This window comes from Macaca thibetana, chromosome 13 (genome assembly GCF_024542745.1).
Source record: "Macaca thibetana thibetana isolate TM-01 chromosome 13, ASM2454274v1, whole genome shotgun sequence".
Taxonomy (NCBI): Eukaryota; Metazoa; Chordata; class Mammalia; order Primates; family Cercopithecidae; genus Macaca; species Macaca thibetana.
In genome coordinates, this window is record NC_065590.1 from 998,228 (window position 1) to 1,024,787 (window position 26,560).

The 26,560-nt window shown below is 53.6% G+C and overlaps 2 protein-coding genes across 4 annotated transcripts in view; one reads left to right on the plus strand and one right to left on the minus strand.

Moving 5' to 3' along the window:
- The window catches only part of FER1L5 (fer-1 like family member 5), a 65,369-nt gene extending 50,113 nt beyond the window's left edge, over positions 1-15,256 (plus strand). Inside the window, exons 27-53 of the mRNA XM_050755188.1 lie at positions 677-779; positions 1,360-1,523; positions 1,615-1,782; positions 2,013-2,151; positions 2,290-2,367; positions 3,663-3,844; positions 4,068-4,229; positions 4,513-4,617; positions 5,629-5,781; positions 5,862-6,024; positions 6,170-6,195; positions 7,936-7,986; positions 8,090-8,191; positions 8,469-8,588; positions 9,093-9,254; positions 9,455-9,546; positions 9,958-10,128; positions 10,338-10,486; positions 10,719-10,858; positions 12,329-12,417; positions 12,680-12,775; positions 12,973-13,114; positions 13,359-13,458; positions 13,534-13,727; positions 13,904-14,013; positions 14,589-14,736; positions 14,842-15,256. Coding sequence (XP_050611145.1) covers positions 677-779; positions 1,360-1,523; positions 1,615-1,782; positions 2,013-2,151; positions 2,290-2,367; positions 3,663-3,844; positions 4,068-4,229; positions 4,513-4,617; positions 5,629-5,781; positions 5,862-6,024; positions 6,170-6,195; positions 7,936-7,986; positions 8,090-8,191; positions 8,469-8,588; positions 9,093-9,254; positions 9,455-9,546; positions 9,958-10,128; positions 10,338-10,486; positions 10,719-10,858; positions 12,329-12,417; positions 12,680-12,775; positions 12,973-13,114; positions 13,359-13,458; positions 13,534-13,727; positions 13,904-14,013; positions 14,589-14,736; positions 14,842-15,066 — 3,534 coding nt within the window. The 3' untranslated portion in view covers positions 15,067-15,256. The remainder of the gene's footprint in view (positions 1-676; positions 780-1,359; positions 1,524-1,614; positions 1,783-2,012; positions 2,152-2,289; positions 2,368-3,662; positions 3,845-4,067; positions 4,230-4,512; positions 4,618-5,628; positions 5,782-5,861; positions 6,025-6,169; positions 6,196-7,935; positions 7,987-8,089; positions 8,192-8,468; positions 8,589-9,092; positions 9,255-9,454; positions 9,547-9,957; positions 10,129-10,337; positions 10,487-10,718; positions 10,859-12,328; positions 12,418-12,679; positions 12,776-12,972; positions 13,115-13,358; positions 13,459-13,533; positions 13,728-13,903; positions 14,014-14,588; positions 14,737-14,841) is intronic.
- Positions 15,257-16,319: 1,063 nt separating this feature from the next.
- The window catches only part of LMAN2L (lectin, mannose binding 2 like), a 33,817-nt gene continuing 23,576 nt past the window's right edge, over positions 16,320-26,560 (minus strand). For 2 of the 3 annotated variants that reach the window (XM_050755138.1, XM_050755139.1), the window contains 4 exons: positions 22,818-22,979; positions 22,612-22,726; positions 18,120-18,239; positions 16,320-17,786 (listed from right to left, as the gene is read on the minus strand). In XM_050755138.1, coding sequence (XP_050611095.1) covers positions 17,644-17,786; positions 18,120-18,239; positions 22,612-22,726; positions 22,818-22,979 — 540 coding nt within the window. In that variant the 3' untranslated portion in view covers positions 16,320-17,643. Of the gene's footprint in view, positions 17,787-18,119; positions 18,240-22,611; positions 22,727-22,817; positions 22,980-24,062; positions 24,096-26,560 lie in introns of all 3 variants that reach the window. The other variant, XM_050755137.1, reaches the window with a different exon arrangement.

The window sequence follows — 26,560 nt, forward strand, 5'->3', positions numbered from 1 at the left end:
CCACCAGGCGGGGCGCCTTGGAAGCTGGTAGTCCCAGTGGAAAGGGTCTGAGCCCTATGCCCTGCACTATGCGTGGGGCCCTGGGTGAGCGCACCAGCCCGCAGGCTGTCAGCACTGACGGGGTGAGGGGTTTGTAGAAATACCTTAAATAAGACTGAAAAACAACAAAAGGGAGCAGTGGTTCCTCCTAGGCTTCCTTCAAAGGTACTGCTGACCCCGAAGGAGAGAATCTGCTTGGGATGGGCTAACCCAGCACTGTCCAGTAGAACTCTCCGTGATGATGGAAATCTTCTGTATCTGCACGTGTGGCCACTGAGCGCTTAAAATGGGGCACTAGTGAGATGAAGGAACTAAACTTTGAATTTTAATTCATTTAAGCTAGAGTAGCCCCAGGCGGCTGGTGGCTACTGTATTGGGCAGTGTGGGTTTAACTGATCTCAAAAGCATGCTAGTCTCCCCTTTACAATGAGGAGGAGCAGTTTCCAGCACAGAGAGGCAGGTCCTTGGAGCGTATTCTGATGGCTCTGGTGGCATGAGGTGTGGCAAGCATGGTCTGGCCTGGAGTGGGAGGCTGCTGCGGCCACGGCAGGCACGCACACAGGTGTGGGAAGAGGGAGGGAGGGCGGCCTTCTCCCAGCTCATGTGCCCCTTGCTCGCCCTCTCTGTCCACCTGCAGAACGGACAGCCCACGGAGGCCCGGGAGAACGTGAAGTGCCCCCAAGGCTGGCACTTTAAGAAGGACTGGGTGGTGGAGCTGAATCATGCAGTGGACAGTAAGGGTCAGTCCTTTGGTCAGGGTTGGGATCGGGAGAGACCAGGGCCTCAAAATCACGGCAGCCAGCAGGGCGGGATCAGAGCAGCCAAGCCCTCAGTGGGATAGGCCTCAATTCCTGCGGCCCCCCAGCCTCCAGAGCGGGGTCTCCAGCGTTTCCCTACGCATGGGCCCCAGTTTTAAGACAGCACAGGCCCTCGGTGTGTCCTGAAGCCTGGCCCAGAGCAAGGCCTGGCAGATGCTGGTGACCAGGAGGCTGTCACGTGGCGGCTGAATTCACCCACAGCAGCTCCAGGGCTGCAAGTCTCAAGGCCCGGGCTCAAGATGTAAGCTTTGCTGCCTATGGGCTGTGTGGCCTTGCGCGAGTCACAGGACTTCTCTGAGCCTCGCCTGCCTCATTTGTAAGTTGGGCAGCTGGTCCCCGGCCATTCAGGTGACACAGTGTAGCCACTCTGCTCTCCACAGCTCAGGGCAAGAGGCCGGGCTGCGAGGGAAGTCATGCCCCTCTAGGGCCTGTCTCCGGGGCCTGTCCGGTCCTCCCAACCCGCGGGCACCTGCGGACTCAGGGCCGTGGTCCCCCGCCGCAGGCTGGGAGTATGGCGTGGGCATCCCCCCCTCGGGCCTGCCCCAGGTCTGGAGCCCGGTGGAGAAGACCTACCACTCGTGCCGCCGGCGGCGCTGGGCGCGCGTGCGCTTCCGGAACCGCGGGGAGCTGAGCCGCGAGCAGGAGACCGTCTCCTTCCTGCAGCTGGTGAGGCGTCCGCGGGGGCCCTGGCGGGGGCTGCGGGCAGAGACCCCTTCGCGGCTGCGGGAACACAGCCCTGCGCTCCTCCCCACCGCAGGGCCCGGCCGAGGGCGAGGAGGACGGCTGGGAGTACGACGCCTTCGGCTCCAAGTTCCACCTCCACCCTCAGCCCCGGAGCCGCTTCCGCCGCCGCTGCTGGCGCCGCAGGCTGGTGCCCGACAAGGACAAGGGCGTCGCGCCCGTCTTCCTCCTGGAGGGCTCCTTGGTAAAGACTCGCAGGCTGGGGGCGCCTGCCTGCAACCCCCTCCCAGAGAGGCCAGGGCCTGGCTCGGCTGGGGCGCCGATGGTGGAGGAAGGGCCTCTGCGCCTCAGGCTGGCGAGGGTGGCAGCGTGCGGGAGGAGGGTGGCAGCGTGCGGGAGGAGGGCGACCGGGCCTGGGCTAGAGGACACAGGAGCAGCACCTGAGGGCCTCAGGGGAGACTGTCCTGGCTACAGGCCATGGATCTGAAACACCGAGCTGGGAAGGAAGAGGAGAGCAAGCCATGGCCTTGGGGTCTGGACAGACAGTTCAGGGACCCCCAGAGGCAGGACGCCCGGCCCCCCAACATGCCTTTCATCTACTGCACCTTTAACAGTAAGTGCTGGCTCAGGAGGCTGCTTGAATGGCCCCAGAGGCCAGTGCCCAGGGCAGGGGGTGGAGAAGCGGTGGGGGCAGCCAGAGGGAGCCGCTGGGGTCCTGGGGAGGTGACAGGCATGGCTCCTCTTTCCCCAGAGCCCCACTACTACCAGCTCTTCTGCTACATCTACCAGGCCCGGAACCTGGTGTCCAATCAGATCCTGACATTCCAAGGTAGGTGGCAGGCAGCCTTGTCCCCAGCTGAGGACGAGGCCTCAGGGAGGAGAGCAGGGTCCTCTTCCTGCTTGCAGTCCCAGCCAGGGCCCCTGCCCGCTGGCCCCTCACCAGCTGCGAGCCTTGTCCCTGGGTCCTGGTGTCACAGCTGCTCAGCAGTGTAAAGACAGAGGCATGGATGAGGGTGACGGAGATGCAGACCCGTCTCCCAATCAGCTCATGGTGCTGGTTTGGGGAAAAGACACAAAACCAAAACTTGAGGCACAACCCTGGTGCTGTGGAATTAGAAGCGGGAGCTGAGGGGGCTCCATCCCAGTGGTGGCCACTTAGCTGGGCATGGAAGAGGAGCTGCCTGGCAGTGCTGGTGGGGCATGAGGGCAAGAGAGAGGGCAGTATGCTTGGGAACCATGTGCCACTCTGTTTGGACAGTAGGGGCCGAGAGGGCCTGTGGGGAGGGCCTGTCCTTGGTCCTGTGAGGATGCCCCAGTGAGAGTTTCAGGAGACAAGCCACGTGCTCCAGCCTGGTCCTCAGTGCTGTTTGTAGGGAGCGGGGACAGTAGGTGGCAGGGCTCCAAGGATGTCTGCTGGGAGTTGTATCCCTTGGGCTTCACCACCCACATCGAGAGGCCCCTGTGGTGCTCCCTGATGCCAGGCCACTTGCCGCTGCCATGAAAGAGCAGCCACAGAGCCGGGCGCGGTGGCTCACACCTGTAATCCCCACGCTTTGGGAGGCCGAGGTGGGCAGATCACGAGGTCAGGAGTTCAAGACCAGCCTGGCCAACATGGTGAAACCCTGTCTCTACTAAAAATACAAAAATTAGCTGGGCATGGTGGCGCGCGCCTGTAATCCCAGCTATTTGGGAGGCTGAGGCAGGAGAATCACTTGAACCCGGGAGGCAGAGGTTGCAGTGAGCTGAGATTGCACCACTTCACTCCAGCCTGGGCGAAAGAGCGAAACTCTGACCACAAAAAAAAAAAAAAAAAGAAAAAGGGCAGCCACAAGTGACCTCCTCCCTAGAACTCCTCCAGAGGAGCCCCTGCCCTCCATCTCTGTGAGGCCCAGGCCTCAACCCTGGGAGGCACACAGAACTCGTGGATGGGACCAGATGATGCCTGGCCTCTGGTGACAGACCCCGGTGCTCTGCAGCTGACTCTGACGGGGCCCTGGGAGGCCTCAGTGGCTGCCCTGCCTGACCCTTCCTGGCCCCACTGGGTCCAGCGCCTGCAGCAGCAAAAGAGAGGAAAGCCCCTCTTCCCAGCTCAAGACACTGCTCCCTCGTCCTCCACCCCTCCAGGGCCCTTCATTCGGGTGGTCTTCCTGAACCACAGCCAGTGCACCCAAACCCTGAGGAGCTCTGCAGGCCCCACATGGGCCCAGACACTCATCTTCCAGCACCTCCTTCTGTACGAGAACCCGCAGGACACCAAAGACAGCCCGCCGCTCGTGGTGCTAGAGCTGTGGCAGCGTGACTCCTGGGTAAGGTGGGCTGGGCAGAGCAGGAGGAAGAGGACCTACCTTGCAGAGTGGCTGAGGGGATTTATTTTAGAGGAAAATGTATGGAAATTTCTCCCATGCGGCCTGACGTGCAGAGAGCACCGTGGAAATTCGTCTGCCAGCTGTCGCCCTTGCCTTGAGAAGCCCGGGCAGAGCTGGGCCCTGCCAGCGTGGTCTCCGTGTTTTGTGAACTTCCCCCCTCCAGGGCAAGGAGAGCTTGTGGGGACGAAGCATGTGGCCCCCAGTGGTCTGGCTGGATCTCCAGGACCGGATCCTGCCCCCCATGAGGTGGCACCCCCTTATGAAGGAGCTGGGGAAGGAAGAGGGCGAGATCTTGGCATCCTGTGAGCTGATCCTCCAGACTGAGGTATTGAGAGGGCCTGGCTGGGAAGTGTGGTGCTCAGTGCCTGTCCCTGTCCCATCCCCAGCCAGCGGGGGCCAACTCCACCCTGTCAGGAAACGCCTGGGGACCAGGATCCAGAGCTGTGGGCTTGGTGACGCTGGCCTGCCCAGCCTCTCCCCTAAGTCCCCCTGCCAACCCCTACCCATGGGGCTCTGGGCTCGGTGGGGCCTCTGAGGGACCTGCTTGAGGTGGGGGTGAGGGCAGTAGGACCAGCCCAGAGGACCTCATGCTCCCTGCCCTCCCCCAGAAGCTTCGCGAGAAGCAGCTGCCTATCTTAAGCGTTCCCTGGAAGAATGGGGCATACACACTCCCCAAGAGCATCCAGCCCACGATAAAGAGGATGGCCATTGAGGTGCTGGCGACGTGGGATGGGGATGGTGGGCAGGGCAGACGGGGGTGGTCTGGAGTGCGCTGCAGCTTTCTGACTACCGGATCCAAAGCTCGCACCCCGAGAAAGACTACCTGGGAGGTGGAGGGAGACAGGAGAGAAATGAAGAGGTTCTGGTGTAACACTGGAAATCATTTTACCACAAACCTCTGCAGTGGGGAGTGGGCACAGGGCTGTAGCGTGCGTGATCACATTTCAGACTCACGCTGCCCCTGCGCAGCAGGAACTACTTTGCAGAGAAGGAAATAGAGGCTCCAAGAGACAACACATTCCATGCACAGTGACGCAGGGACTACGTGACAGCAAATGCTGTCTGACTGCAAATGCCAGTCGCCTCACCTCTGAGAGTAGCATGGGGGTCCTCCTTCAGAACGCGTGTGCCCTGCTGCAGACGTGGCAAAGAGCACAAGATGGTCAGGCCTCTGGGACTGACGGCTTCCCCGAGATCAGGCAACTTGGCTGGTTCCCGCTTTGGGCCCCGAGGAGGCCCTCATGAGTCAGGGTGCAGCTATGTCCTGGCAGGGTGCCAGGTCACCGAATGGCCATGGGGTCCTCAGTGAGCTAGACAGCATAGGGGCCCTGAGAAATTCAGGCACTTCCTGCTTCTTCGGGCCTCAGAGGCAGTCGGCCTCAGGAACTTACACCTGAGAACTGATGAGGCCAGACAAGGCAGCGGTGAGGAGGGGCAATGCCTGCGGGCTATGGAGGTCAGTGGAGGATGCAGCCAGTGGCCGGAGGGCACCTCCGTCATGGGTCGGGGGACAGCGTCCCAGCCCCAGGACACGCACTGATCCCTCACAGGACGGGGAAGCCTGTCCTTGTGCGCCTTCGGACACTGGCTCCTCTGCAGCCCCATTCCCTGGCCCTGCAGCTCCTGCTGCACCGCTATTGCCCCTCAGCCCCCTTCTCTGGCCAGGACCCCATTACAGAGGCGCTGCCTGCCCCTTGTCCTGCCCTCCTTCTTGATTCTGGTAGATCCTGGCCTGGGGCCTTCGGAACATGAAGAAGGCGAGCTCCCCCCAGCTCCTGGTGGAATTCGGGGAAGAGTCCCTGAGGACAGAACCCATCAGAGACTTTCAGACCAACCCCAACTTCCCCGAGTCCGAGTCTGTCCTAGTCCTCATAGTGGTAAGAGGCCCTAGGGCAGGGGCTGGGCAGCCCTCTTCTTCTGTGGGTCTTACACTCCTCACATCTCCTTGGGGCTGCAGCTCATGCCCACGGAGGAGGCCTACGCACTGCCCCTCGTGGTGAAGGTGGTGGACAACTGGGCCTTCGGCCAACAGACCGTGACGGGCCAGGCCAACATCGACTTCCTCCAGCCCTACTTCTGTGACCCCTGGGCTCAGGACTACGTGCACCCAAAGCTTCCAAGTACGGCCCTTCCTCCGTGCCCTTCCCCAGGCCTCACAAGCGAGCCCGCACTGGGAGTGGGGTAGGCCCTGCTCCCCGACGGGTTGGCGCTTCCTCCTCAGCCCTCTCCCCATCTGAGACTCGTCCCTGTGCTCTCTCCGCACAGGGCTGTCTGGGAAGAAGCACCAGGACGTAAGTAAGGGCTGCAGGCCCACCTTCTCCCACACTGCTGACGGGGCGTAACCCTTGGGCCTAAGGAAAGGTGTTCATTAAACAGAGTCCAGATATCCGTGCCCAACTGTGAGGCCCACCTCGCACTGTAGGGTCCTCAGCCTGTAGGGTCTCTGTAGGTCTCTCAGCCTGACTGCACATTAGAATCACCTAAGAGTTGTTTTTTTTTTTTTTTTAACTTTTGAATCCTTTTTTTTTTTTTTTTTTGAGAGAGTTTTGCTCTTGTTGCCCAGGCCGTAGTGCAGTGGTGTGATCTCGGCTCACTGCAACCTCCGCCTCCCGGGTTCAGGCAGTTCTCTTGTCTCAGCCTCCTGAGTAGCTGGGATTAGAGGCACACGCCACCATGCCTGGCTAATTTTTTGTATTTTTAGTAGATACAGGGTTTCATCATGTTGGCCAGGCTGGTCTTGAACTCCTGATCTCAGGTGATCCATCCGCCCTGGCCTCCCAAAGTACAGCAGTTACAGGCGTGAGCCACTGTGCTTGGCCTTAAATCTTTAAAAAAAATTTTTTTGGCTGGGTGCAGTGGTTCACACCTGTAATCCCAGCACTTTGGGAGGCTGAGGCAGGCAGATTACTTAAGGTCACCGAGTTCAAGACTGGCCTGGCCAACACGGTGAAACCCCATCTCTACTAAAAAATACAAAAAAAAAAAATGAGCCGGGAATGCTGGTGCATACCTGTAATTCCAGCTACTCGGGAGGCTGAGGCACAAGAATCGCTTGAACCCTGGAGGTGGAGGTTGCAGTGAACCAAGATCCCACCGCTGCACTCCAGCCTGGGCAACAGAGTGAGACTTCCATCCCCCACTTAAAAAAAAAATTTAGGCCGGGCGTGGTGGCTCACGCCTGTTAATCCCAGCACTTTGGGAGGCCGAGGTGAATGGATCACGAGGTGAGGAGATCCAGACCATCCTGGCTAACACGGTGAAACCCTATTAAAAACACAAAAAATTAGCCAGGCATGGTGGCGGGCACCTGTAGTCCCAGCTACTCAGGAAGCTGCGGCAGGAGAATGGTGTGAGGCATTCTCGGGAGGCAGAGCTTGCAGTGAGCTGAGATCATGCCACTGCACTCCAGCCTGGGCGACAGAGCAAGACTCCGTCTCAAAAAAAAAAAAAATTATAGAGACAGGGATCTTGCTGTTGCCCAGGCTGGTCTTGAACTCCTTAGCTCAAGCAATCCTCCCACCTTGGCCTCCCAAAGTGCTGGGGTTACACAGCCTTACCTGAGAGTTTTAAAACTCCTGAGGCCTAGGCCGCTGATCTATCAGAATCGCTGAGGTAGGACCCAGGCATCAAAATTTTTTCCAACCCCTTCCACACAGGTGATTCCAATGTGCTTTCAGGGTTCTCAACTATTGCTCTAAAGTGGTACTTGTCAAACTTGAATGTGCAGGAATCCTCCAGACACTGTCACCAAAAGCAGACTCTCAGTAGGTCAGGGTGGGGCTTGAGGTTCTGCATTTCTGAGCGCCTTCCAGAATCTAGTCTGCAGCTATGGGCAATGAGGACAAAGAACTGTGTCCCCTTCTTCTTGCTCCCTAGATCCCATTTCTAAAGACCCCTGAATTAAAAGGTCTATGTGAAAGGCAAGGGCAAGGGCGCCAGGGGAACCCTGGCCTCGACCGCCTCTCTCCTCCCTGAAGTCAGAGCCCGTGAGCGAGCGATGGCTTTCCCTTGCTCACCCTCTCCTTTTTCAGTTCCTAGGCTACCTCTCCAGAAAGTTCTGGTTCAAGTCCAGTAAAGCAGAGGTGATGAAGGCTCAGCCCCAGGGAACGAGGAGCAGCCCCGTTCAGTGCAGGGAGGTCGGGGGCTGCCCCCGCCCAAGGCCAGAACGATCCTCTTCTCCACCAGGATGAATATGAGCACGAGGTGGACTGGTGGAGCAAGCTGTTCTGGGCCACAGATGAGCACAAGTCCCTGAAGTACAAGTACAAAGACTACCACACCCTCAAGGTTTGAAGGAGGGAAGAAAGGGGGATGGAATCAAATCGCCCACTGCAGGAGGCCAGCAGAGCTATAGCCTCGATTCCTCCGGGAAGCCTCCAGTCGGGGGGGTTCCCGCACTGTCTCCCAGAGACAGCTCCAGCTGCCACAGTCTGAAGTGCACAGTGCTGGCCCCAGGGCCGCTGCCTGCCAGAGGCTTTGGAGCGAGGCCTGGGAGCTGGTGGTCCCTCCATCTCCTGATGTCGGGAGCAGTCCCTGACAGCCAGGGTTCCACACACCCCTGCAGGTGTACGACTGTGAGCTGGAGGCCGTGCCAGCCTTCCAGGGCCTGCAGGACTTCTGCCAGACCTTCAAGCTCTACCAGGAGCAGCCCAAGCTGGACAGCCCCGTGGTAGGGGAGTTCAAGGTGTGTGTCCACCCCAGCTTAGCTGCCCCCGTCTCCTTGTGCCCCTTGTGTCCCCGGAAGACAAATAAAAGCCCCGGCTCTATATGCTCGTCGTGAAGATGGAGCAGGGCTTGAGAAAGTTCTGGGAGTGGAGAAGATTCGCCCCCACAGGGACTCAGGGGGCGCTCCCCTTCCCCTCCCCGCTCTGGCCTACGCTGGCCTCCCAAGGCCGCAAAGCCACAGGGAACAAGCCCGAACCTGAAGGGATAGATGGGGTGGAGTGAGTCCACAGCGGCACAGACGGGGAACTCACCTGCTGACTGCGGGTCCTTTGCCGACACCCTGATTCAACATAGTGGGCCCTGATGAACACCGTGCTGTGCCTGCCTCCACTGTCCTCATGGCCTTCTGTTCCTGCCACCCTCAGCCCAACCCTCTCGCTCCTGAACACGGGCTGGGGCGCCTCCCGGACGGCTTTACAGCCAGCACTGCCAGGCTGGGACCCCAACACCCCTCCCCCGCCAGGGCCTCTTCCGTGTCTACCCCTTTCCTGAGAATCCAGACGCCCCGAAGCCCCCGCTCCAGTTCTTGGCTTGGCCAGAGAGAGAGGACTTCCCCCAGCCATGCCTGGTGCGGGTGTACGTGGTACGAGCCATCAACCTGCAGCCCCAGGACTACAACGGCCTGGTAAAGAACAGTACCTGCCCCGCACAGGTGCCCCACACGCTCCCCTCACCCCGTCTCTGGGAGCCCCTCCAACTACCGACACACACAACGCCAGCGCCCCACAGGCGCAAGGGGCTTGTTTCCACCCCCTCCCACCCTCCCTGACACACCTGGACACCCTCCCCAGTTCCGATCCCTCCCCCACTTGTATCTGACCCCAGTGTGACCCTTACGTGATCCTGAAACTGGGCAAGACAGAGCTTGGCAGCCGGGACATGTACCAGCCCAACACTCTGGATCCCATCTTCGGCACGTGAGCTGCCCCAACCCCCAAGACCCCTTCTCCACTCCCACCCCCTCCACACCGGAAGTCGGCCGGAGAAGGCACAGAACGCTGGCACTCCTGGCCAGCCTCCACGTTCCTACCACAGCGTCTTACACGCCCTGGTGCTCAACAGATAGAAGACAAATGCATGGGTGGGCCAGTACTACCGTTTGGCACTCTGGCTGGGAGGGGAGCTGAGATCCCCACACCAGGCCTATCCAAAGTCATTTTCAACCATAACCAGGGGATGGCGATTGGCAGAAGGCAGCTTACCCCATGCTCTGCTCTCCACAATCTCCATGAACAAACAAGGGGCCTACGGGGCCAGGACACCGGTCAGGGAGTGGGGCACAGAGACACTGCCCACATCCTCTGCCGTCTTCAACACCTCGCCCCTAGGATGTTTGAACTCACCTGCAACATCCCCCTGGAGAAGGACCTAGAGATCCAGCTCTATGACTTCGACCTATTTTCACCTGATGATAAGATAGGAACCACAGTCATCGACCTTGAAAACCGACTCCTGTCTGGCTTTGGAGCTCACTGTGGGCTCTCCAAATCCTACTGCCAGTGAGCGTGGGCCTGTCCAGGGGAAGGGAGTCAGGTGGGGTAGAAGAGTGAGCCCACAGCTCCCTTGGGAGAAGCCGGCATCCTGGGCAGGAAACAGGGCCCAGACCTGCCCAGTCTCCACCCAAGCTTCCACCCATGGTCAGCCTGCAGCTCACAACGGTGTTCTTCAGGACCCGAACCTCCAGACCTCTTCCTCTCACATCCCCCAGGTCAGGACCCTTTAGATGGCGGGATCAGATGCCCCCAAGCTACCTCCTAGAACGCTATGCCAAGCGCAAAGGGCTGCCTCCGCCTCTGTTCAGTCCTGAGGAAGATGCTGTTTTCTATAACGGGAAAAAATTCAAGCTGCAAAGCTTTGGTGAGCTGCGCCGAACGCTAGCAGAAAGCAGACACAGGCCTCTGGAAGCTGTGAGGCTCCAGAATGGAAGAGCTACAGACTCGGGGGAGAAAGGGGAGGACCAGGAAAGAGCTCCCTGGAGCCAGAGGCCAGCCCACCCCTCTCCCCTCACTCCTACCCAGGCTGTGGTGGGGAGGGTGATAGGAAGGCTAATGACCTCACAACCCCCTCCTTCCATCCCTCTCCAATCCAGAACCCAAAACCCCTACTGTTCATGGTTTGGGGCCCAAGAAGGAACGCCTTGCACTCCACCTCCTGCACACCCAGGGGCTGGTGCCTGAGCACGTGGAGACCCGCACACTGTACAGTGACAGTCAGCCAGGCATCGACCAGGTATGAGACTGGAGGGGCCGCTCCTGGCTCCTATGGGAGGAGCTAGATCAGGAGACAGAGATGCCCGTCTACCCAGGACGTAGCCCACGAAAGGGGAAGGGCAGGCCAAACATTCGGTAATGTACATGCACGGAAGACAAGCATGCTGTGCACGTTAATAAGCAAGAAGTTCTGGTGATGTCACTTAGAATGGAGAATTTCAGAGCTGGAAAGGTCATCTACAAGAAACAGAGGCCATGCACCAGCTGTGGGAGGCACTAGGGAGCCAGTCAACGTCTCCGTTGCCTTAAGTCTCTCCCGAGGGGTGGGAAGGTGGCGCTCAGGTCAGACAGTGCAGACGTGACAACGCTGGTTCTGGCTGTTAATTGCAGGCTGTGTCTTCTCCACAGCAAAGAACCCCAAACAGAGAAATACAAATCCCCAAAGGCACCTAATCATCATTCACTCTGCAGTCACCATAATGGCTCATCTCATTCTCCAAACTTCTCAAGCTCTACCACATTCCAGACAGAAAGTCCTCTCTGAGCAAAATGTTTAAAAAACCATTCTCTGGCCAGGTGCGGTGGCTCACGCCTGTAATCCCAGCCTGTAGGAGGCCGAGGCGGGCAGATCTCTTGAGGCCAGGAGTTTGAGACCAGCCTGGCCAACATGTCAAAACCTCTTTACTAAAAATATAAAAATTAGCTGGGCATGGTGGCAGGTGCCTGTAATCCCAGCTACTCAGGAGGCTGAGGCATGAGAATTGCTTGAGCCTGAGAGGCAGAGGCTGCAGTGAGCTGAGATTGTGCCACTGCGCTACAGCCTGGGTGACAGAGGGAAACTGTCTCAAAAAACATATAAAATAAAAAACCATTCTCGTTAAACCTGTTTTCTCAAATGGGTCACTTCAAAAGAATATAATTAGGTCAGGTAGTCTGAAAGGCAGAACGTATTTGTGTGTTTTCAATGTTAGCAGTTCTGTCCTTTTTCTTTCCTTTTCTCCCCCTTTTCATCCCTTACCTTCTTTCCTCTGTATGTGTGGCTAGCTTAATACCCTTAGGTTGTAGTTCATAACACAAAATGACCTGAAAGTCTGGACTGGTTTCCTCATACTCGAGGCTATCAAGCAACACCAAGCTGCTTGATAAATGAAGCCCCAACCCCAATCTGGAGCCCAGTCCAGACAGGCCATCTAGCATGACCTAGGGAGTGGCATTCCCCCTCCAGACCTGTTGTAAGTGGAATCCCAGCACCATGCCGTCAGCCCCAAAGTTACCCTGTTTCAATCTCACTGCGCTACTCTCTCAGTCGAAAGAAAGGGGGAAGCTGGTGGGTGGTCGCCTGCGGCCTCACAGGTATCTCTGTGCCCTACCCCTTGGTGTTGGGAACACAACCTCAACAGACCTCAGAACCTGGGACAGGAAACCCCAGGCCAGCCTGCTGAGAACAGAGGCTAGCAACCCCCAACCAGCCAATGTATCCCGCCTCTAGGGAAAGGTGCAAATGTGGGTGGACATCTTCCCCAAGAAGCTGGGGCCTCCTGGCCCCCCAGTCAACATCAACCCCAGAAAGCCTAAACGGTGAGTGACAGCCCACTTCCCAATTGCTGCATTTCACAGTTCAGCCTCCCCCCAGTGCAGGGCACCACTCTCCTCAGGTACTGAGCTGCAGTCATTTGTTTCTCTGCCGGGAAGGGAGGAAGCTCTCCTGGGAGCTTTCTTGCCCTGAATTCCCCACATTGAGCAAGAGCACACAGGGCGGCCTCGCAGGCCTCTCCGCCCTCACCGAGGCTGCGGCTGGGGAGCTCCTCCTTGGCAAAGCCTCAGAGCGCAGTGGCCACAGGTATGAGCTGCGCTGCGTCATCTGGAAAACCGCCAATGTGGACCTGGTGGATGACAATTTAAGTAGAGAGAAGACGAGCGACATCTACATCAAAGGGTAAGGAAGAGGAGTCAGGCTCCGGCGAGCCCCTCAGTTCCCCAGTTCTGTCATCCTGCTGACACGGCCCAGTCCTGAATGGGACACCTCTCCACTTCCGGCTGGGCCTGGTGTCGGCTGGGCCACCCTTCCCACGGGCTGCAGCGGGGGATGGGGACAGTGCACCTGAGCCGCAGGTGACAGGACTCTGGCCCCAGGTGGCTGTATGGGCTGGAGAAGGACATGCAGAAGACAGATATCCACTACCACTCGCTGACCGGGGAGGCGAACTTCAACTGGCGGTTCATCTTTACCATGGACTACCTGGCGGCGGAGCGCGTGTGTGTCCAGAGCCAGAAGGTAACAGGCTGGGGCATGGGGGCGGGGGGGGCGAAAGGCCACACACGAACAGACTCCGGCTCCTGGAGCTCCTCCCCTCACCCCTCCAGAGGCTCGCAATCTGTCCCAGAACATCAGAAACATGTCCTCAGGTGGAAACCCTCTCCCTTGATAGTCTGTCACTGCTGGGTGGAGGGCCACTGAGGGGTGCAAGGGAAAAGTCCAGGAGACAGGCCGGTAACATGCTCTTCCGCCATTGCCCCAGGATTACATATGGAGCCTGGATGCCACGTCCATGAAGTTCCCAGCCCGACTTATCATCCAGGTCTGGGACAATGACATCTTCTCCCCCGACGACTTCCTAGGTGAGGTCCTGACACAGGGCTTGTGACCACAGGGCAGAGAGCTCCTTCTTGCTGATGTCATTTTTCTGGGCTCAGGGGTCCTGGAGTTGGATTTGTCTGACATGCCCCTCCCGGCTCGGCACGCCCAGCAGTGCTCCATCAGGATGATGGACGCTGACCCCAAGTGGCCCTATTTCCTCCAATACAAGCACTTCTCCCTCTTTAAGAAGAAGACTGTGACTGGCTGGTGGCCTTGCCAGGTCCTCGATGGTGGCAAATGGCGCTTGTCGGTAGGAGCTGGGGAAAGTGTCTACTGGTTAGGACTGCTGTGCCGCATGTCCTGGCTCTAGCAGACATCTAGGGACCTAGCTAAATCCCTTTTCCTTTCTTGGTCCCGGGAAGAGGCCCTAAAACTACCCGGCTCTGCTGTCTGAACTCAGCCTCCCCCTCACCATGGTGTTCCTAGGGCAAGGTGAAGATGAGCCTGGAGATTCTGTCAGAGAAGGAAGCCTTAATCAAGCCAGCCGGGCGAGGCCAGTCAGAACCCAACCAGTACCCTACACTTCACCCTCCCCTGTAAGGGTCCTTGGGGCAAAAGCACCAGATCCGTCTTGCTCCTCCGTGTGTGTGGGGTGGTGACCAGTGGGCCTACCGTGGAGAGGTGGTAACTACCTCCCACCCCACAGCTCTGTGCTCAATCAGCAAAGAACAGACTTGGGGTGAGAGTTGGGGTAAGCAGAAGTTGGTTTTTTTTTTTTTTTTTTTTTTTTTGAGATAATTGTCTCACTCTGTCACCCAGGCTGGAGTGTGGTGGCACAGTCTCTGCTCGCTGCAATCTCTGCCTCCTGGGTTCAAGCGATTCTCCTGCCTCAGCCTCCTGAGTAGCTGGGATTACAGGGGCCTGCCACCATGCCCAGCTAATTTTTGTATTTTTAGTAGACGGGGTTTCACCATGTTAGCCAGGCTGGTCTCAAACTCCTGACCTCAGGTGATCCACTCACCTCGGCCTCCCAAACTGTTGGGATTACAGGCGTGAGCCACTGCGCCTAGCCCAGAAGTTGCTTTTTTTAAAAAGAAAGCTCTTTGCATCAGATTGCTTGACCTGAAGGTTCTCTCTGCCATTCTCTGCCATTTCCCTGGCTCCTGGACAGACGCCCCTACACCTCTTTCATCTGGTTGCGGTCACCAGTTCAACACTTCTGCTCTGTTTTCTGGAAACGCTATCGCTTCAAACTCATAGCCTTTATGGTCATATCGATTCTAGCACTTTTGCTGTTCAACTTTATCTATTCAGCTCCGGTGAGTGGCAGCCCTGCAGGCAAGGACAGAGGTGGTCTCAGGATGACTCTGGGGAGAGCGTCTTCAGCTCGCCACCCCAGGCTAACTGTTGTCTGTTCTCTCTAGCACTATTTGGCCATGAGCTGGATCAAACCTCAACTTCAGCTATATCCTCCCATTAAAATATTCAATATCATCACTTCACTAAACACCAGCAATGCCAGCTCTTCCATCCTTCCCACCCAGGATCCAAACCTAAAGCCTACAACAGACCATGAGTGGAAACTCCATCCAGGACCTACCAATCACCTGAGTAACATTTTCCCAGAACTTCCAGCCCCAGAAGACTAATTAGCCCACGCTGCCCGGCTTTCCTCCTCTACCAACAGCCCTCCTCTTGGGCCGCCTACCAGTTCTTTGTTTCTGTCTTCTAGGATAGATGCAAGGTGCTAGGAATATTCTGGCTATTGTGTTCAGAAATCACTTCCAACAAGAAGAGCAGAGCCATAATTTTCCACTGAAATAAACAAGTTCCGTAACAGAGAGCCATCTTGTAATTTGGGGGTGCTGAAGATAGCGTGAAAGGCTGAAAATGCCAGCCCTTCAGACAAGACTCACGAGGACAGGGAGTGACGTCATCTTTATGTCCCACCCCTAGTCCACAGGGTCTCTCATACTAAGAGGCTTGGAATCGGAGCCTCTTCGTATGGAGGGAAAGGGTGATTGTGAGAAGTGGCCCTTATGGGTAAGCAGCAAGCCGAGGCACTGGCTCTCACCCACAGCATGTACAGAACAGCCCAACCACGGACCAGGCAGCTCCCTCCTCTAGCACACAGCTAGGATGACACTGCCCAGGACAACATTCCGCCCATTCATGATGGGAAACATTTGTTTCTAGAACAAAAAGCAAGAGCCAAAAAGCAGGACATCCGATGCCAGGTCAGGTGGTTTTCCTGCACCATACATTTCTCTAAAGGTCCCCAAGGCAGGTGGGGACTGCATCTCATGTCTTCCCTGACCTCTTTAAAAAGGCTTAAGGTACTCATGAGCTGGAATCATACAAACCCCACAGGCGCCATCTTTCTCACTCCACCCCTCCCCTCTGATGAGACCCCTTCCACCTGCACTGCTGCCTTGGCCATATCAAGAGCCTACCTAGGTCCTCCCACAGGTCCATACAATCTCCCCTTCAACTCAAAAAAGACAAAACCACCATTCTCTTTTGCAGTTCTCCCTGTTCCAAGGCCAAGCTCTAGGTCACAGTTTGTCCTCTGGCACCCTGGAGCCATTCTGCTATTGTGGAGGGGAGGTGGTAGGAGGATGCCTCGTCTCTGCCTCACCTGAATCCCACCTGCAGGAGAACACTCCAGCCTGTGCTGCTTAACTAAGTGCATGGGAAGGAAAGAGCCTGAAGAGACAGAGAGCTATGCCTAGCCAAGGTGACCCCTTTTCCTTCTGAGCTGAGCTGAGGGCTTTTCCAACCCAGGAGAAGGCAAAACAATGGTTGATGGCCTTGAAGCTCAGAAAAAAGGCCTGCTCAGAATAAAGGCCTGACTGTTCCCCAGACCCACTCCTAGAAGAAAGAACATAGTCAGAAGCTCATGTTTGGTTCCATCGGCGATTTTAAGAATTTCACTTAGGCTACAGAGGTTCATAGGAGGACTGAGTTCCAGGCCCTCCAAGGAGACTCTGTAACTGATGTAATCCCAGGGCAGTAAGGTGAGCAGCATGTGACCCCTTGTCAGATAAGGCAGTGGAATACGGGTTGACACGCAGAGGACAGCGCTCAGGCTGTGCTGCTCAGTGACAATGAACTCTTCCAGGCACAGATGATGAGGGTCTCTTGCTCTCAGAGTTGGAACATGAGAACAGCAAGTGTTTCTTGTCCATTAAGAAAAAAAAAAAGCCAAATTTCTTCTCTGGGCAGTATCCAAGCCCAAGATATAAGAAGAAAGCTTCCTTACACTTTCAACACTCAAAGTGGGATTCCAAAAATCGTAACTACAAAACATGCAGCTAAGCAGGCTCTAGCAAGTCCAGAAATATCTCCACATGGTCAGACCACATGACAAATATTGCTTTTGGTATCAGACCTGGAGTTGGTCAGTTTCACAGTTAATCCACGGCATCTATGATGTCTTCCAGGCTTCTCTGGATTTTTACACCAACCTTTAGCCAAACTTGACTGAGGGCCTGAAGAGACTTGATGGGGGAAGTCGATAGACCCAGGGCCCGTGCTAGAGAACAGGAGCTGGAACAGGGATCCAAAGCAGAAAGCCCTCTCCCTAGGGCCGCTAATGAAGCCCGTGAAACGCAGGTGCGTTCTGCAGCCCCAGGCCCCAACAGAGAGGCATCCAAATGCCTTCGCGGCTCAGGTAGCACAGAGAGAGGACAATGAATCAATGAATGCAGTGAAAGGAAGGTGAGGCAGGGAAGAAGTTTCCATCCTGGTTTCCAAAGAAAGCTCCTCAGGTAGGCAGAGGGTTGGGTAAAATGCAAAATCCAGTGAATGGATGGTCAGAAAGTATGTGGTGTTACCAGCTTTTAATTCTTTGTGGATTCAAAAATGAAGTCGAAGGGCTCTCTGAGTCAAATAACAAGGCGGCCTGGGCTACGAAATTCCGTTCTGTGATTTTGGCATCACAACCGCGTACATTCTCTTCACGCCTCTGCTCCCACGTGGAAGGACGGCAGGGAAAGGCACATCACAGCAGCATTGCCTGGGGTGGGTGCTTCCCAGACCAGAGTTAGATGTCCCCATGCACAACCATGGGAATGCGGGGTCCCTGCATTCAAAACGCCAGTGACAGAATATAGTCCCTAACCAGCTGCTAGAGACGAGAAGGCCCTCCAGGCTGCACGCTCAGGCCAGTGTCTGCTCCCTCCATACCTCACGGGTGACAGTCACAGAAGCGGTGGCAGGAGGGCTCAGTAGAAGCGCTTTCGGCTCTGTTCCTGCCATTTGTTGTAGAGTATGATACCAATGACTATGGCAAATACAGAAAACACCAGGGAGAAAAAGACGATGAGGAAGAGGGCCAGGCCACTCAGGGGCGGCAGTGGAGCTGTCACTAAGGAAGCAAGAGAGAAGCAAGTCAGAAAACAGGGAGCCCACCCAGTAGGGAAGGATCAAACTACAGGCTGTCCGGCCCCCCATTTCTGTCATCTGTTTCTGGGAAGCCCGAGCTTAGACCCCCGCTTTCCAACTGAGAAACAAAGCAGCCCTCCAGCTGCTCATCTGGAACTTGAAGGGGAAAAGCAGATGCACGTGCTCCTACCCCTCAGAGGAATACACAGAGCAGAGACCGCCCTGTGAGCTACGGGTGCAAGTCCCCTCCGGAGCCGTGCAGCACTGCGAGCTCCTCCCCAGCTATGGGCCATTTCCTGGGGGCCCCTGTGCTCACTCTCGGGCAGCTTCATGTTGTCCACGGAGGGCAGGAACACATCTCGATGCAGCTTTTCCTCTTCTGGGGTTCGCTCCACCGTCAGCTCAAACAGCTTCAGGGAAATGACATCATGATTATCTGAAGAAAAATGGGAGGAGGAGGACTTGAGCCACTTGAAAAAGAGGTATGTTTCTTGAAGTCAGTATCTTAGTTCAAGCCTCTGATCCACAGCTAACCAGCAGCGACCTTGAAAAAATAATTGAAACCTCTCCATTTTGCAACTAAAAATAAGGATGGGGAACAAGGCATATTCTGTATTCTTCTGTATTTAAGGTTTTAATCAACAAGCATGCATTACCTGTATAGAAGATCCCTGAGTTAAAATGGTTCGACTTACAATTTGCCGACTTTATGATGGTGTGAAAGGAATCTGCGCTCCACAGAAACCACACTTCAAATTTTGAGATTTGATCTTTTCCCGGGCTAGCGATGTGTAGTACGACACTCTGTACTGAGGCTGGGCAGCAGCAGTGAGCTGTAGCGCCCAGTGAGCCACACAATCACAAGGGTAAACAACCGGCACTACATCGTGTACCGTATTCCATACGTCACATCAGACATTCAACACTTGGTTACAAAACAGACTTTGTGTTAGATGATTTTGCCCAACTGTAGGCTAATGTAAATGTTCTAAGCACATTTAAGGTAGACTAGGCTAAGCTATGATGTGCAGTAGGGTAGGTATATTGAATGCATTTTCCACTTAGAATATCTACAACCTACAATGAGTTTATTGGGACATACACCATTGCACGTCAAGAAGCATGTGTGTATAATGGAAAAATTTAGAGATAAAACAAGAATTAAATCCCAAATGTTAAACCTTCCAGCACAGTAAGAAGAGACGCAGTAGGACTGCAGCTACCCCGCTGGTGAAGAGCACACACACGTGCACATACACGTGCACACACACGTGCCACAGGAAAGGGTCTCATGGCCGCTGTTTAATGGGCCATGGGCAGGGCACAGCTATGGGCATGGGATACACTGCCCTTCTGGATGATGCCTGTTTCTCTGTGGCTTCTTGTAACTGTGACTCTTAATTTCCCTAATAATTACCAGAGAGAAGATCAAGCAATTAGGGACTAGATTTCTCTCTTTAAAGTATCATTATAAACTCCTACATTTAACCATATCTGATGTGTTGCAATGCACTAAAGTTAAGACTGTTAATGATGCTCAACTCACCTGTCTTTGTCCAGTAGGAGCCTATTGGCTCCTGAGTCTCTTTACATAAACCCAGAAGGTTTTTTTTTTCAATACTTTCTTTTTTTTTTTAATTTATTTTTTATCATACTTTAAGTTTTAGGGTACATGTGCACAATGTGCAGGTTTGTTATATATGTATACATGTGCCATGTTGGTGTGCTGTACCCACTAACTCGTCATTTACATTAGGTATATCTCCTAATGCTATCCCTCCCTGCTCCCCCCACCCCACGACAGGCCCTGGTGTGTGATGTTCCCCTTCCTGCGTAAACCCAGAATTTTTTATAACTTCCTTGCTTTTCTGGGAAGTTCCAACTTACAGATTTCCTACCTCGAAACTTGCATCAGCCATTTCTCAAGGAAGCTGCAGTTCCTTTTAGTGGGAATTGGTATTTAGAGACCACAAATCTGAGTGCTAGGGTGCTCATTGCTACTGGCTTGGTTATTGACTGGGGCCTGGACTTCTGGTCATTTACGTTATTAGGAGAGCATCCACAGCTGCTTGGACTGCTAGAATCTTTAGCAGATTCCTAGGTAGTGAAAAACTGGATTCATCTTCGTTGGAAAAATGTTAACTGTCAGAGTTTAAACTGTCTCAGTTTAAACCATGGGACAGGATAAAAGGCCAGGGCAATGCTCCTCACGCAATGCAGGGCATTAAAGCCTGGAACAGCGGGGAAACATCCTAACTTTCTCAGCAGTTTTCAACAACTCACTACACAACAAGTGAGAGGATGGCAACAAGAAAGACCTCAAAGGAAAGAAACAGCTTGCATTTAGGGATACTCTATGGGCAGAGAACACCGACTTACTAACTTGGGTGTTCTCACTAAAGACCTAGGGCAAAAAACTTAGAATAGACAAAAAGTTATTCTCTCCTGCCATTTCTGACAGTTGGAGACTTTCCATTAAAAAAGTACTTCAGGAGGTTAACCCAGAAACCTGTAAGCTCAAAGGAAAATGTGTAGTCATATAATGAGATTACAGAGCAAAGATCTCCAGCCTGTGCCTCCTACCCCCTGCCAAGGCTAGATTCTTCCCACAGGTCTGGCCTGCTCAGTACTTAGAACCTAACTGCCAAAACCAATCTCCCTACGTGACAGAAAGCAGATCAGTGGTTGCCTGGAATCCGAGGCGGCGGGGAGTACTGCAAAGGGGGATAGATAATAAGGCTTTCGGCAGATGATGAAAACATTCATATCTCATTTGTGATGGTGACTACATAGGTGTAAATATTTGTCAAAACTCTTCAAACTCTATTTTTCTGTTGTATGGAAAGCACACCCCAATAAAGTTGATTAAAGAAAAAAATCAGATGCCGGAGTTTTAAAGACCAGCAGATTGCATTTTAAAAATCCAGATTTCCAGGCTGGGCTCGGTGGCTCATACCTGTAATCCTAGCACTTTCGGAAGCCAAGGCAGGCAGATCATGAGGTCAAGATGGAGACCATTGGGCTGGGCGCGGTGGCTCAAGCCTGTAATCCCAGCACTTTGGGAGGCCGAGACGGGCGGATCACGAGGTCAGGAGATCGAGACCATCCTGGCTAACACGGTGAAACCCTGTCTCTACTAAAAAATACAAAAAACTAGCCAGGCGAGGTGGTGGGCGCCTGTAGTCCCAGCTACTCGGGAGGCTGAGGCAAGAGAATGGCGTCAACCCGGGAGGCGGAGCTTGCAGTGAGCTGAGATCCGGCCACTGCACTCCAGCCTGGAGGACAGAGCGAGACTCCGTCTCAAAAAAAAAAAAAAAAAAAAAAGATGGAGACCATTCTGGCCAACATGGTGAAACCCCGTTTCTACTAAAAATACAAAAATTAGCTGGGTGTGGTAGTGTGCGCCTGTAGTCCCAGCTACTTGGGAGGCTGACACAGGAGAATCGCTTGAATCCAGAAGGTGGAGGTTGCAGTGAGCCAAGATGGCAGCACTACACCCTAGCCTGGCGACAGAGCGAGACTCTGTATATAAAAAAAAAAAAAAAAAAAAACACCTGGCGCAGTGGCTCAAGCCCGTAATCCTAGCACTTTGGGAGGCTGACACGGGTGGATCGAGACCATCCTGGCTGACATGGTGAAACCCTGTCTCTACTAAAAAATACAAAAAAACTAGCCAGGCGAGGTGGCGGCGCCTGTAGTCCCGGCTACTCGGGAGGCTGAGGCAGGAGAATGGCGTGAACCCGGGAGGCGGAGCTTGCAGTGAGCTGAGATCCGGCCACCGCACTCCAGCCTGGGCGACAGAGGGAGACTCCGTCTCAAAAAAAAAAAAAAAATCCAGATTTCCAGCTTCTCTTGAAAAACTGGAAGATTTGGCCTCACTGAGCTGACACTTCCTTTTAGCTACAATGGCTGGAGCTCACTAGCTGTCAGCTGTTTCAGATGGGTATCTGCCTTTCCATTTTGCCACAAGAAACTTCTATTCCAAACTAGCTTTATCCAGAACAAACTATATTAATCAAAAGAAACAGAAGTTCAGTTCCTTTTCTCTTCCCAAAAGATGTTATGACTGGGGCTAAAGCAAAGAGAGTAAGTGTATAAATGAGAAGCTAAGAATCAGGCATAAGCAGAAAAAGAAACAAAAGGAGATGGAAAAGTAAAAGAGCCAGGTGCTATTAATGTCACGTAAGTCAAGAAGGCAAGAGTTTCAGAGTAATGGGTTAAATGAGCTGAGGAAGACAAAGGGTGAGAATGAGAACAGAGCAATGAATATGGCAAGGAAACAGAATGACCTTTCATGAGAATGGTGTTAGTGTAATAGCAAGGTAGAGCACGGGTCTGAGTCAGCATGTTAAGGAGGTGGACAGCTAGGAAACAAAAGCAGCTGTACACAAACATTCAAAAGTCTCAGCAAAAGGGCAGTCTGGGGTCAGAAGAGGGACGGCAGAGTCAAGGAAAAGCTTTGTTAAGGAAGGGGAACAGGGAACATTAGCGGGTGGAAGGAGAGGAGCCTGACAGCAGAAATTAGACAGCAAGGAACTCAGGATACAGGCTAGAAGAGCCAGCTTAATGAAGGGACAAACATTGCTTTCTATTAGCACCAACCATCTTCTAGTGACCACTGTACTAGGAAAGCCTGGCCTGGGTTTTTTAAGGAATGTGGATATAAGAATGTAGAAAGAGAAGCAGTCTTGAGGCATCTCCTTCCACAGCACTGCTCCTCTGGCTCTCCCCTGTGAGAGGCCTCAACAAGGCATGGGTATTGAGAACAGGCCTCAGTCAGGGCAAACCAAGAGTGCGTGTGGCAGTACCTGAGAGATCCCCGGTGATGGAGGAGGTGCCGAAGTAGTAGCCACGGGGCAGGCGGACTCCGGGCACTTCAATGCAGTCCCTCCACTCATGCTTGCCATCAATATCCATCATTATCTAGAATAAAAGGAGAGATAAATCAGGGTCAGGCCATGGAAGCAAGGGCGACACAGCCCACACCACCATCCGGTCCAGGACAAGGACTCACCGTCAAATGCCTCTTGACATAGCGAATCACCAGGAAGGTGTCGTAATGAAGATTGCGGACAATGGCCGTGCAGCCTCCCAGCTCTGTAGGCCGCCCATCCCGCTCGTGATCGTAGCTGAGGGAGCCGTTGTTCACCATGGCTGAGATGTAGGGGAATACCCGCTGGGAAGCAGAGGGGGTAAGCAGACGCTAAGGAAGAGCACGTAGGAATACCTGCACAAACAGCAACATGAATTCTGCACACACAAGTTGAGTCCCTTACAGCAGAACAGGCAGCCACTCAACTTCATTGTCAGCAGCCCCTGAGAGCCCACATTCAGATGGTCTCTCAAGGGAAACAGCCCAGGAAGCGACTACACTTGGTTGTTGTCTTCAGTAATTCTCTTGGCTCCTGAACTGGGGTGGGCCTGAAATGGCCCCCCTAAAACGCTGGAGTCTGACTTGAATGTCCCAAGGTCACCATTTGGCACTTATGTGCTGTCTAATACTAGGGGTTTCCTTTTCATGTATATGTACCTATCTCCCCAACTGCCACATAAGATTCTTGAAGAAAAAAATTCACTCATCACATGCCTTCATATGTCTAAACTTCAGCCCCATCTCCTCCCAACCACGGTTCTGCACACAGCGGGTATTCTAAAAATACCTGTTTGAGCAGGGGAATCTTTCCATTCAGATAGCTCTTTTCAATTCTAAAATTCTACAAGCATATGAGGCTAAATGGACTAGAGCTCAGAAAGAACATGGAACGGGGTTGCTGGATGGGCCCAGCCAGCCACAATGACTGTCCTTAGTCAAAAGACTTTCCAGGCCACTTACGCCTCCTCCACACATCACTTCTCCCAATCATAGTAAGAGGGCAAGGTTCTCCCTTCACGGGGAGAAAACTGCAAATTTCCCCACAAACCACTCATTTTCCCATCTATTTCACAGGCCCTCTCTCCCCAGTAGAGTTGTAGGAGCAATTCTTCCTTAGAAATGGCAAACTCATCATTCCAGAACGAGCCCAATGCCAAGGCAGTGCAGACAGGCAGGGTGTGAGGTGGTGAAGGGGTAACATGAGGCATGCCACTCCTTTGGTGAGTATTTATCCCTTTGTCCCACATGGTCAACATGCAAGGTGGAGACGCAGTGAGACCAGAGACCGGGGACTCCCGGGACAACCACATGGACTTGAAACAGCAACAAACGTTGGATGGACACATGGGAATGAGGGATGCTCATGATGAACCAAGAACTGAGTACCTGGACTCCTGGAGAATACCGCCTCTTCTGGGCCTGAGAGGGTCCAGCAGGTTATGATAAAAACAAGAGAGGGCACAGAAGACAGGAGACCAAGTCAGAAAGACACAGCCACAGAAGAGCTATGACCCAGCTGTGATGGATGAAAAAACCAACTGAAATCCCCAAACAGAATTTGAGGGTCCCTGAAGGGCATCCGTGAAGCATCTGCGCCCTCAAGATGACAGGCAAAACCATATGCACAGGCGCTTGCACATTTTTCTGTGGAGAGGGTCTGTTACTGTATCAGATTCTCAAAGGGGTCCCCCAGGAAGACCGCTCTAGCCCATAGAGGGTCCTGAAGCTTGTGGAAGGCGCTTTATAAAACACATAGCAGTACGCTGTCCAGGCACGCCCCACTTATGTCTCTGGGAGTCAGTCTCAAGTTTGTCTGTACCCAGCCTACTGTATTTCTATAGCAAGGGGAAAGAAGAGACAAACAGGGCTAAATTCTTCCAAATTCAAGACATCCTTCACTATCCAGGATCTCAGGAAACAGCTCCTGCCCAGAAGACCAAAATCCTGCCACTTGAGAGACTATGAAACTCACTCTAATCCAAAGGGATCATTTGCCCTCTAACTGAGCCTTATGAGTCATATTCCCAAATAACTGTTCTCATTCTAACCTACAACACATAGGCAGGGAAGACGCTCCACGGTGGCGCTGCAGAATGGGATTTAGAAAATCATCGGGCGTGAGGGTATTAAACTCTGCTCCAGGAAACAGCCGCAGTTCTAAGCCATCAGCAAGAGGCACCTATAGAGTTCAGCTCAGCTCTGCCCTGTGGGACAGGCAGGCGAGGGTACCGACCTCAAACCCTTCCCTCCTTTAATACAGTGAACACCTACTACAAGCCAGGTACTGTTCCAGATGCTGAGGGTCCAAAGAGAAACAAGACAGACAGGAATGGAATCAAGATCAGAGCGGAAGAGACAAACAAACAAGCAAATAAAATAATTTCAGATAGTGATAAATGCTACGAGGAAAATAAAATAGGTAATACAAGGGACTGGCGAGGGAACCTCTCCCCGAGGAGGCAGTATCTGAGCTGAGACTCAAGTAATTAGAGGGAGTCCACCAAAAGATCTGAGGCACAAGCAGCATGAGGGCGGCACACTCAAGATACTGGAAAAAGATGAGTCAGAATCACAGCTTGTGAGAAGAGGCTGCCGTGAGGCGAGGCAGCACCCACGGCCCTGCACTCCATGGGCCACAGCCAGGAGTCCGAGGCTGCAGCGCGGCTCCTCTGCTGTCCTCCTCTTACACCACTGGCAGAATTCATACAGGACACAGAAAGGCATCACATCAATCAGTGGATGATTAAACTGGCATAAAGTTACTCTTCAACAACTACCATTTAGAACAAGGAAACGGTGAACACGTTATCAAGCAGTTTACAGCAACTGGCATCTCAGAGAACGCTCATAATTTCAGTGACAATTAAGGAAAAGGGATTAAAAATGCCCTGTGGAGCTCTGATGAGCCCAAGGCTTGCTTCACTCATCACCTCCAGTAACCCTGATTAGAAGTTTAAGTTGCAACTTTAAAGAGATAGCAGCCTCCTATGTTAGCTTGCTTAGAAAATAAACAAATAATAAAGCGACAGCAATCGCTAGCCTAAGGGTGCCTTACTCTTCCCAAGGCTGGTGTGGACCCAGTTCCAGGTGACAGCCAGAGGCATGCTGGGCCTTGGGATCACCTGAAGGAGCTTGTTAACTGGACATATACGTGGGTCCCTCAGTCAAACTGTCTCATTCAGTAGGGCTAGAGTAGGGTGCAGGATTGTTTTTGTTGTTGTTGCTGTTTGTTTTTTTGAGATGGTGTCTCGCTCTGTCACCTAGGCTGCAGTGCAGTGGTGCGATCTTGGCTCACTGCAACCTCCACCTCCTGGGTTCAAGCGATTCTCCTGCCTCAGCCTTATGAGGTAGCTGGGAGTACAGGCACTCACCACCATGCCCAGCTAATTTTTGTATTTTTAGTAGAGACAGGGTTTCACCATGTTGCTGAGGCTGCTCTAGAACTCCTGATCTCGTGATCCACCCGCCTCAGCCTCCCAAAGTGCTGGGATTACAAGCATGAGCCACCGCACACAGCCAGGATTAAGTATTTTTAAGAAGCACCACAGAAGGCTGTGATATGCAACCAAATTGAAGAAATGCTGCACCAGATAGGGAGCCCCACAGCTTTGCAACCAGAGAGAATCTGTCTGCTTCGGCGGCACACGAGTTGGCCTTCAACTTTTAACCTCACATTAGTGTAAGTCACTAAATGCCATCTTATTTTCTACTCCTAGTCAAGAGTTCTTGGAAGCATTTCTTGGATAACCACTAATTTCACACAGGAGCAATTTTGTTTTCCCCTAGAAAGCAGTCTGTAAGTTAGAACCAAAGATTGAAGAATCACACTGGTTCAGGCAAGGTGGCAGTTTTATTCCTAATTTAAGAGTCACCAGAAAGGAGAA